Source organism: Argentina anserina, chromosome 4, assembly GCF_933775445.1.
Source record: "Argentina anserina chromosome 4, drPotAnse1.1, whole genome shotgun sequence".
In the NCBI taxonomy this organism is placed as follows: Eukaryota; Viridiplantae; Streptophyta; class Magnoliopsida; order Rosales; family Rosaceae; genus Argentina; species Argentina anserina.
The window spans coordinates 6075733-6088062 of NC_065875.1; the positions used below are offsets into that span (position 1 = coordinate 6075733).

General features: G+C 35.9%; 1 protein-coding gene across 1 annotated transcript; it reads left to right on the forward strand.

The window, feature by feature from the left end:
• Window positions 1-8980: 8980 nt before the first annotated feature.
• LOC126792080 (protein FAR1-RELATED SEQUENCE 5-like) lies at window positions 8981-9558 on the forward strand. The gene is made up of 2 exons (XM_050518576.1): window positions 8981-9244; window positions 9340-9558. Exons 1-2 carry the CDS (start codon window positions 8981-8983, stop codon window positions 9556-9558), a joined length of 483 nt encoding a protein of 160 aa, XP_050374533.1.
• Window positions 9559-12330: the final 2772 nt, after the last annotated feature.

A 12330-nucleotide genomic window follows, 5' to 3' on the forward strand; every position in this document is an offset into this window, starting at 1 on the left:
TTAAAGCCTCGTGCCGATAATGTGTTGTAGGGAAAATGGAATGGTCTACTCATCTCATTCATAATCCTCTTTATATAGGGGTCAAGATTACAATAGAAATAAATGGTAATTACAATGGTAATTAAGGCTACATAATGGTGATTGATCCGTTACATCCGTTGACCATAAACGTCATTAACTTATTCCTTTATTTGCATTAACGAATGCACACTAATGGTGTTTTTCCTTCAACACGTTGCTTAAATTCTCTACTTGAATTCCTTATAAAATATGTGTTATTTACAAATTCATTCTAGTGTTCAATTATCTTTCCAAAAAAAAAAACTTTTTTTATATTTCATCTCTTTAAGTTATTTCAAACTTTCTTAATCTATCACAAACTTCAAATTTCACATAAATATAACCAAATTAAACAGTAAAATTCATAATTAACGAATTTCAGATTGATGAATTTTAAGATGTCATCATTTATAAACTCATATCGATTTTACAATTTCCTCATCCAAACACATCATCAAAGTCAAATGTTAATATGTCAAAGTTGTTATTTTCTGAGAAGAGCTAATGTGTCAAAGTTATGACCAAACTTTTTGTGAAAGTTTATAAATACAATGAAAAATTCGTAAGTTTTAACTTGCGTTGAAATTTGTATCGGACTTCTTGGTCAAATTGATGAAATGAATGATTTAGCGAATAATCAAATATTCATCATAAATTTTTGAGCATATCGCAACCATAAATATATGACTTAGTGAGTACTCAGAACCTGATCGATTAGACCATACCATTAATGGAAACCGGATCAGCTATTTAATTCGTTGACTGAATCTTTTCACCAAACTAGCTATCGGTAGTCTTTTAAAGTTATAATTTTGGCAGCCAATGGCAAATCAATTGGAGTGGTTTGATCACTTTAATTGATGTGCCTATGGTTCTTTGTTGTTTTTTCTTTCTGGTAATTACCTAACTGGCAATAAGAAACTAATAACAGACAGTCAAGGGACTGCTTTTGCAACTTTGCGTGATAATGAAAATATAAAAATGGCGCAAATTAAGGGGTTTGCAAATTAAGGTAGCAAATTGAAACAGAAGCTATTGTAATTTGGTGATTTGCAAAGGTATAAATGGATTTTGATTGGGATCCATGTTCGACACAAAGCCTAGCTAGCTATCTAAAGGCACGTTGGTTCATGTGAGAGGTGAGCTGTGTTGATCAGCAACTGCGACCTGAACCCATGCCACAACGTTTCCTCTTCTGGGAATTATGGTCGATCATGTCTGATGAGACCTCTCCTTAGTCTCTTGGCCAATTGGCCATGCATGCCTGCTTCTGCCTGACTCATTCAGCAACGTCGCAGCTCCCTACTAGTGCTGCCGGGCGGTTGCTTGTTTTATTAGAGAAAAATGGGATCATATCTCACATTAATATTCCACATTTATAAAGAAATTAAGCAGGGAATGATCAACAAACACCGAAGTAAATTCCTACATTTTTCTCTGATAACTTCAGCAACTTGTATAAGAGCCCCAACGAGCACCAAAATCAACAAACACTAGCTTGTCGTGAAAATCGAGCGATGAGCGAGGTAGCTAGCTATTGAAAAGTATATTAATATCGATGTTAATCATGTTATGATACATTATCAATATGTTGTAGGATAATGAAACGAGAATAATAACAACGTAAAAGAACATAACCGAATCATTTATTGGTTGATAATGTGACATATATATAGACATTACATACGGAGTATCATAAAGAATTAGAGATTCATATCTATTACATTAAATCATAATCTACTCTAATAAAGAAACTTAAATAAGCTAAGACACACACAAATGTAGAATAATAATTCTCCCGAAACACTCCCCATTGTGTCACATGCCTAGGTTGCATGGTGCACATAACATTGCCTCGGTAAAAGCCTTGTCAAGCAAAATAAAAACCTTTTGAGTGAAAAACAAAAACTTGATCGAAGGAGAAAAAGAGCATAACACACCATTTACATTTCATAACATCATGTGAGGTAGACTCCCCCTGGTGTCTACGAAACTACTCCCTATGATTAGTGTCATAATCATGGAATACAACCAACAACGTATACAATGTCCATTACATGCTTCTCAAAAGTAGTCTTGGGTCAATGATTAATTATTAATCTCACCAAATATCCTTAGATCATACATGCTATACTTAGTCAAACTTAGATCTTAGAAAACAAGATTGCATAACAACTCAAAATAAGAGTTTGCAATGAAAATCAGATTCTTGGGTAGAATGACATTCACTCACTTAGACGAACATAACTTCTTCGTTACAATAGGTATGAGTGAACCGTAAAATTTTCTGGAAAGTAGACACCCGTGACTTTTCAGTGACATAAAGTTCATAACCTACTTCGACTGGAGCTATTCATAGTGCTTTGTCGAAGTTGACTGACTTGCAAATTCTCGGACGAAACTGTCATACTTTGCTAAGACGGCCATAACTCACTGAATATGATAGATATAATGGTTGGTGTTTTAGGAAAATAGACACATAGACCTTTTCAACGGTACTAAATTCACCATATGTCATTAAATGAGCTGTCATGTAGGTCTCGTTGAAGTTGACCTATGAAACTGAACAGATTCTGATTTGTCACATTCAATGTGTCTTTCATAATTGAATGAGAGAATGGACCAATGAATGAATGATTTTGGTCTGAGATGGAACTGTACGCTTCCTCAACGCTGCCAGTGTCGATTTCTACACCAAGACGTACGTTGATGTTGTTGGAATTGCTGGCGGCATTGCTGTGGAGAGGATTAGTGTTGGTTCACGAAGTGTGGAACTAGACCCATATCAATAGAACAAATTAAGTTCAATGACGATGTATAGGCGCATAGTTAATCACATCATAATGAAAGCAATAGTGTCCTAACAGCACTAACATATATGAATCTATAGTTCATTGAGCTCTTCATCATCTTAACATAGGTGGAATAGAGAGTCTAGAATTGGTTTTCATATGAACACGTATGTGTGTAAGTTTTCGCAATCGATTTTACTACGTTTTTTTCGAACATCGCAATCCAACTGCATAAGCTCTCCGTGGTCTATATGCATTTAAGGTCCCTCGGGCACTTTCGTATCTGCGTCAAGATCCCTTTACAGATATGTTATGACCATTATCATATGTTGTAAATTAGTTTTCATGGACACTACTACTAATCAAGTACTAAAAATCAATTATATCAATAATGAGAGAATATAACTCATCGTAGATAATACTTAGGATAATGAGATAATCTTTGTGTCATAAGTCTTGCAAATATCGCATGACTTCATCATTCTCATTATATTTATAAACAAAGACTAACATAACAAGTCTAGTTCAGCCTGCATTGATTTTTTCCACTTTGGCCAAGTTGTTCATTATTGATATTTTACAACGAAATAAGAGCATAAGTGAATACATCATCAAACATGGGAGATCAGTCCAATTAACACACACGTACATTTATACAATCAATTGAGAGATTGCTTTTGTTGTCTAACATCAACAAAATGAGTCTGTAATGTCCCACAGAAACTTAGTTGATCGACATGTTTAGAGAAGATCTCGATGATGGGTGAATTATATGTGCATACGCACCTCGCTTCTTTCTGGTTTTTGATTCCATAAAATTTGATGGTTTCCCCCTCTTCTGAATAGGAACTAAGACTGAAGCTATGATCCTTATTAGTCCATCATTGCGTTTGTCGCCCTTATTTTATGGTGCAATACCATGGGCGCTGACAACACCGCAGCGTACAATGGTGTCATCGCTGGCTTCCTTCCTAATGTCTGGGTCGGTGCCAACGGTGCTAGAACCAGGTCATATGAAATTCTCCCATATTTTGGGAGTTCCAACCTTATCGGCACATCACAACATTTATGTGCGATCTCATCACTTTCGCAATATCGGTAAAGTCCTTGAGCATCAAATCTTTGACTTTCTAGAGGTTGATAATGCGTTGCACTTTTGCTCACTTTGAATAGTGTAGGATCTTAGTGAGACATAGTGTCACACCATGTCAATTCCTGACGTTACAACTGGAATGAGAGCATTCCATATCTCCTCCTCACGACGGGAAATATGTCTCATCAAAGTGACCGTATGCAAATATCACATGATAGAGATCCATGGTTGTAGATTGGAAATAGTGGACAAGTGTTGGTGATCCATAATTAACCAAAATACAAAAGCGTTTCAAGTAGACCCATTGAGATTACTACAAGTGAGGCACATAACCAACTTAACCAAATAAACGTTAGTAAAAAGAACGTTGGGATCGTATCCAAGAACCATCTAGTACTTACTAATTGCTTGGTTAGTTGTGAGTCTGAAACGAATAAGTGTCGATGCATACAACATTGGATATCTTCATGCAAAGGCCAGCATGTTAGTACCCATAACCAAGTTTGAGCCTATACTAGATTGTTTAGTGAATGAACATGAGGGACAATATGTTCAACATCATCAAAGGTCTTGGAGATAAACTCTCCAACATGAACCAATCGAATAGACTTGAGAGGATGGGAATGGTGGTGAGCCTTAGTATGATGAACATAGCTAAAAACTTAGCAAATGCAACATTCCTTGTGGATAGCAAAGCAACGTGTGACCAACACGTCGATGTTTCAACCTATACAATAAATACTTACAATGTCTGCATTCTTAGTTGAATAGGTCCACGAATGCCACCTTAGATACGTTGTAAGAATGTAATATTTTCTTATATATCTTTAGCGTAAGAGGATTTTTCTCATATTTAGCTAAAGGAATAGGCTTTATAGAACGAGTGATAACATTGAGAATTGCCAATGAAGCATTGAGGGAAATTTTGGTGTGTCACATTGCCTGTAATGGACGACCTAGAGCCTCAAAAACACGTTGGAGTCGTGTTCAGTTCAAACTTATGCAAATCGAACACTTTAAAGTCGTGGCACACCCATACGTATCATATACACATGATTAGAAGATCACAATTAGTGGTTAATTATGAATAATACATATTCAATTAATTTGGGTGAGAAAGCCACTAGAGCCTTTCTAATATCAAAACCTTAATTGATAAGGATGCCATGCCATGCATGACAACGGCCAAATCAATATTGTTTGAACAAGAATATCGGTAATAACCATTGTTTGGTTATCAAGATGCTTGTGGTCAGCCATGTATATATGCAAATGTGTAATATGTACACTTTAGACGAACAATTTTGGCTTCCAAATAAACCAAGTGCATGTAACATGAAGAGGACTCTGACCGACTTTGATCAAATTAACTTAATTGATGCCAAAATAATTTGGCTTGACTGTGCACTTCAAATCTTGCTATGTCCAATGACATGATAACCTTAATATTATAGGTCATGAAGATGAACTATAAGGTCATGTGACGTGCAAGTCACCGAAGGTATGCAAGTGGAGTTTGTATGGCGTCACCACAATGCTCCATTCATATGTTTTTTCCAATTTATTTCTTTTCCTGAAAGAATGGATGTCCTAAGTGAATTTCAAAGAATTTGGATTATCAATCTCGTTCATAATGACCAAAATGATCATGTCAAAACCAATAAGGTAGCGAAACCGAACCCATGATCTAAAGAATCTCGGGTTACATAAAGCTACTGCTGCAGACAAGTAGAGCTACGTCTGCAGGCTAACAAAGCTATTGTCGAAGCTTGAAAAAGCTACTGTCAAAAATGAAACCTGATAGATTTATTCCTCTCCATTCTCAACACAAGTATCAAGATGAAAATTTATCATTGGCATATATGGCATTTTAAAACTTAGCAAGGCACGAAGATATATAATACACAATCTCCACACGAGATCCGTAAAACAACTACCTGTGCCGTAGAATAATGTGGGTAGTTGCGCAATCAGCAAGACACTCGATTTCGCTGTGGTACATTCTCAAAATAAAACTAAGAGAGTCAACGACACAATGAACTACTCTAGATAATACATCGTAGAATATTGTAAGATGAGAGATCGAAACAAAGTGCAAATGTACCACATTCTGCAACTTATATGTTGGAAATAAAACATCCAAATGGTGCGGGTGGTCACCAATAATAAAGTTAGTTGAGCTAGAATAACGACGTAGAGAAAACCAAAAAAGATAACTGGAAAACCATGTCAAAATAAGCTCAAACTAAATGAAACTTTGGCAGGAAAACGCTTCAATAAAGAATATTAGAAATATGCAGGAAAATGGCCGGATTAGATCCGGACTTGTCGGAAAACTTGTCGTACATGGTATGGATCAAAACAACGTCAAAATTTAAGAATGGTTGTGTTGATTTCGAATGAATGAAATTATTCAAGTATGTAACAGAAATTAGAAGAGTTGTGATTTATATGGTCACAAAATAAACGATGCATAACATCGATCCTCATGATCGCACTCAAAACAATAGTGCATTCAGGCAACCACACAAAATCGATTTCTTCCCTTTGAATAATAACGTGACTCCCCTATGACTGTCACATGAAAAACATCGACCAAGAGGGGAATCATATCTATCTTTGGTCTCATCGGCGTTATAAGAATGGCCAGAAAAGAGACATGAAGAATGCTAATAGCGCCCGATAATTTATATGTGTGTGTGTGTGTGTGTGTTCAAAAGCAGCAACTTTAAGAAAAACATACTTGTTGGTCTGCCAAATAGACCGCATTTAATTAAATTGCTCTGCAAATCGATCGTCATGTAGGAAAGCTGCTTGATGAATTCCTTTTTTGATCTTCATAATGATGGCATAAAAATATGCAATCCTTTCTGAATGTATGTGAATGCGAAGCTTGCGTAATTCCAATACAATGTGTAGCGCGGTAGATTACATGAAAAAGATAAGAGTATGATTAAATACGTATTACCATTGATAAATCTACCGTAAAACAGTAACAATAAGTAGGAGTTACAACTATAAATAACTGTTTTACCAAAAGTAACTTTTACCATGGTAAAACACCTTTTTACCTTGAGGGCTAATTTGCCAGTGTGCCCCTCAGTCTATCGAGTACGTCTCAAACGTTGGCTGCTACAACACCGGAGAGGAAAAAAATCGAGTCGATACGTGTTAGATTGAAGCAGAGACTGGGTCAGCGGGTCCAATTTTCTTCGAAATTGGGTCGACGATGGAGGAAACCTTCATGGTCGCCGAACGGAAAAGCTCAACTGAGCCGGGGCTGAGCAACGTTGATCTAGGCAGAGGGTGCTAGGTATGTAGGCTCGAGGAGGCGTTGAACTCGAATCGGTCTGAAACTGAAACCAATATAGGGTTTTTTCTAGCTTGGAGCGACGCCAAGAGAAGTTGTTGATTGCCGAAGTTGGAAAGGAGAACGACACAGGGATCTGGATCGAGGGAGAGTTACGATCCAGAGCTCTCGATCTGCAACTCAGGGTCATTGATTGATGACAGAAGCTAAGATCGGGATGGCGCTAGGATTGGCGATGGAAGAGGTCGTGCGACGCTGCTGGGTTGTCGTCGATGGAGGAGCTCGTCGGAAGCAGGTCGGAGAAGAAGACCATGATCGAAGGGGATGACACTAGGGGTGCCCAAAACAAATTTATGGGTGCCCTTAGAACCATGTGAATTTGAGTTTTTTTTCTTTCTTTTCCAACAACAAATTGTCGGTATGGAGGTTAGTTTTCCGACGGTGCCAAAAATAGGAGGTTGACAGAGGAAAAGAGGTCAGGGCTAGGGCTTATTTTTCTGGTGGTGGCCTGATCACTCAGACACTTTAAAGTGATGGTAACATGTTGTAGGATAATGAAACGAGAATAATAACAACATAAAAGAACATAACCGAACCCTTTATTGATTGATAATGAGATCTATATATAAGCATTACATACGGAGTATCCCGAAGAATAAGAGATTCACATCTATTATATTAAAGCATAATATACTCTAATAAGGAAACCTAAATAGGCTAAGATACACACAATGATAGAATAATAATTCTCCCGGAACACAATATTCATTTTCAAGTAAAAAAACACTCTTGATAGGGTATACATATGTATAACTATGTGATCAATCGATCGTGGAAGAAAAACACGATCATGTATATATCTGGAGTAGATTTTCTATTTATGTAACTTGCCACGTACGATTATTTGTTGAATTTCAAATGATATTTTTGCTAGTCAATTCTACCTATATATGTTCTTGAAAAGTAAATCATATGATTCCAATGGATCCAGATCCCTCCTAATACTACCTAATGAATCAATCTCGACCCTCTATTATTATTTGACGGCTTTGATCAGTCCTCCTTTTTTCTCTTTCTCACTTCATTTTTCTCTTATACGTGACTCTCTCCTCTCTCCCCATTTTTTTTGTCTTTTCTTCTCTCTCTGATAGAAGTTAATCTCTGTCATTTGCGAATTTGTCTTCCGTCTTTCTTGCCCGGTCTCAATTAGCCTGGCATCTACACATACTCCGCTGATTTTGATTGCAGACCTCTGTCAACAGTGATCTGGGTTTGGTTACACCTTTACCTATGTATTTTCTTTCTCAAAGACAACTGAATTAATAATCCTTTACAATATTTAATTTGGGTGTTAGTGTTTTGTTCTCGACTTCTTGTTTTAGTTGGGTTATTGTTAATTACTTTTGGGTTATTATTACGAAGATCATTGTTGATTTTTCTTTTGTGGTATTTGTTAAATATAGATTTTGACAATGGAAGAGTTTGTGGAAGAAGATTTGTCATGGAAACCTAAATATGAGATGGAGTTTGATACTGAGCAAGATATCATATGACTTTTATAATGGCTATGCAAGTAGAAAAGGTTTTAGTATTAGGAGAGAGGCTTTGGCCATAGATAAATTCAACAAAATGACTTCAAGGACTTTTGTTTGTTGCAAGCAAGGTAAGATAGACGATTTAACTAAAACCCCAAGAGATGAGACAAGGACTGAATGTGAAGTACATATGGGCATTAAGTTGGTTCGGTATAAAGGCAAGTACTGTGTTTACCGGTTCTCTGAAGAGCATAATCATGTTCTTGTTAAGAAAGACTATGTGCATTTGTTGCCATCTCAACATAACGTCACAACTTTGGATAATGTGTTTTTAGACTTGACTGCAAGTTCCAGAGTTTCGCCAAAGGCTGCATTTGATTTAATGGGTAAGCAAGCTAGTGGTAGGGAGTCATTTGGATTTACAAAGCTAGACCAAAAGAATTATCTCCGAACTGTCTGACAAAAAAAATGAAATTTGGAGCTACTTATTTGATAGAATATTTTGCAAAGCAAATGTTGGAAAATCCATCGTTTTACTATGAAATGTAGTTGGACAATGAGGAGAAGATTACTAACATTTTCTGGGCATATGCTAAAATGATAATGGATTATGGTATGTTTGGAGATGTTGTAAGTTTTGATACGACTTACAAAATTAATGAAGCAAATCGACCATTTGCAGTGTTTGTTGGGCTAAATCACCACAGGCAGATGGTTATATTTGGTGCTGCTCTAATGTATGACGAGACTGCGACATCTTTCATATGATTATTTGAAACCTTTTTGAAGGCAATGTGTGGGAAGCCTCTACAAACATATTTCATTGACCAATGTGCAACGATAGCCAAGGCTGTATTAGGTCACACGCACCACCGACTTTGTGTATGGCATTTGATGAAAAATACTATCAAGAAAGTAGGTTTCTTATTCGGAAATTGTGAAATTGGTGGTGCAAATGGTGCTGAAAACTTGTGATGTTGATGGCGATACATGTAAAGGAAATGTATTTAATAAGTTTCTTTATCAAATTGAGGAAGAAGATGAGTTCTTACTTGCTTGGGAGTCCATGCTTGATGAACACAATGCACATGATAAAACTTGGTTGGCTGCAACCTTTCCAATAAGAGAAAAATGGGTGCATGCATATGTTAAATGGCCATGGTCAACTGGAATGCAAAGCACCCAATTGAGTGAAATAATTAATGCTTGTTTGAAGGGCTATTTGAAATATGATATCCAACTGCCAGACTTTTTTACTCACTTTGAGAGAAATGATATATGATAAGAGGGAGAATGAAAAAAACGCTGAATGTGGTATCTTGTTTCAAATTGTTTACTACAAAATATAAGACGTTATCTTGACACATGCAAGAGAAATGTATACCAAGAGGATATTTAAAGAATTTCAAGTCAAAATTTGAAGCCTCCTTAAAATCTTCCATAACCAGTTGTGTGTCTGATAGTCAAAATTATATCTCACAGTTGTTAGGGATGAGTTCACTAAGGAGCGGCTATGTTTGAGACTAAAGGTGTCATGTGTAGGCATGCCATCAAAGTGATGTTAGAAGGTATAGAAGCTAAACTAATAAAGAAGATTCATGAGCTGTATATCTTTGAAAGGTGGACTAAACATGCAAGTTGATAATTTTGTGAAAGACATGCATGGGCACGAGATTATAGAGTATCCAAAACTGGAACTAAATTCTCGAAATAGAATCTTGTGTTCTAACCCTGTCCGACTGGCATCAAGAGCATCTGAGAGTAAAAAGACCTATGCGCTAGTAATTACGGAAGCTGATAAACCACCAAAGATTTTTGAAGACATGTTACGTTTAGAAATAAACGATGATAAATATGTGGAACACCAAGACCAAAATGTATTGGTTGATTGCTCTAATAGTGTGAATGCTAAGAGATTTAAAAAGAAAGAAGCCACCCATCGTGGAAAACGCAGAGTTAAGGGGGACTTTGAATCTAAAATAAGCAATAGTAGAAAGAAACCTACACATGTTAGTTGTTATTACTTTGATTAATTTATTGTGTATTCTAACTATTTTTTCCTTTCATATAAGTACATTTTAAATAATTGATCAATGATAAGCTGCTAAAGTTCCAAAACATAGTGTTGCACAGAACCAATCTCCAGTACCTTCAATACATCAATCTAAAGTATAATCTTGTATTAGGTACTATTTTCAAGTACTAATATTGTAAGTATAGTTTCTTATCCTTTTAAATTATTGGTATTTTGATAGGTTATTGGAAATTCAAACAATACTATTGGCGGCTTATGTAGTCAATCTTCATTACCTCCGTCAAATTTATCTTAGGTATATTGTCCATTGCGTATAATTACTTTTTAAATGATAATGCAATTATATGATTAAGTAAGAAACCTTATAGGTACCTATTCACTCTCCTCTGAGGGCTGGTAATGGTAGATATATGACAATGTTGTATCATCCTTATAATGTGAGTCCTTGTTTGTATTACTGAGATTGTTTTGAAATATTTCTGCGTGTGTGGGTTTTTTTTTTTGCAATTTGATTATATTACTAAGAGTTAATATAGTTTCATGAGTTGAATATGTCGAATCAAATATCTTAGATGCTTTCTCAAGAATCCTCTAGACCAAGTTCACAAGCATTTTTTCAATCAAATATCATGAGATTTCCATCTAATGTGCAAGATCATAGAATATCTAATTGTGAGGAAAACTAAAGAATCTAGTAGTGCGGGACAATGACATTTTGATTTTGATTATGTAGGAAAACTAAAGAATTTGGAGAGTAGTCTTGCTCTACCAATTGCTCTAATTTTGATGTTAACATTGTTAACACAATGATTTCTTTTTGTTGGACATCTATCTTGATTGTTATGAAGGAAATAGTTATATGTGTGTGTGTGTGTCTTGATGAGTTCTTTGAGTTAATGAGTATTGGAGCATTGAGGTTTTTATGAGCTGCAGGGTTATGTAGGCAGTGATGCAGGGGTGCTTGAATGGTTGTGTTCAACCAAAGTAGTTAGTTCAAATCCTTGTAAAAGGTTGTATTCAACCATTGTAAATCTCATTGAAATAATAGATTGAAAATTCAATCATTCATGTTCTTATTCAGTTTCATTACATTCCATATTTCCTCAATGAGTTCAGTTCAATTATGTCTTCAATTGATCATTTTAAACACAAATTTGGGTAAAAATTAATTCTTCAAAAGCATGTTCTCCAAGGAATAAGAAACACCAAAATCATTCAAATTTGAAAAGAGACACAATTGCAAAGTGTGATTCGTCATATTTAGACTCCATATCAGAAATCTTAAACACACATATTTTCTTGTTGGTCAGAGTTAGAACAACAAGAATACAAACAAGTAATTCATATATAAAAGGGCAAACGAAAAGGACAGATCAATGGCAGCGACGCGGGCTTGTAGGCGGCGGCGGCTACTGGATTATATAGGTGGTGGGGAGCTTGGGGATGGAAGACCGATCTGCATTCATGAAAAAGAAAAAAATTAATTAAACAACCGGAGGGTGGAA

What these genes read in the sequence shown, in the direction of transcription:
- LOC126792080 (XM_050518576.1), top strand. Translation starts at nt 8,981, where the DNA reads ATGGGCATTAAGTTGGTTCGGTATAAAGGCAAGTACTGTGTTTACCGG. An exon ending in AAAAGAATTATCTCCGAACT is followed by an intron (nt 9,245 to 9,339) that starts GTCTGACAAAAA and finishes TATGAAATGTAG; the next exon opens with TTGGACAATGAGGAGAAGAT.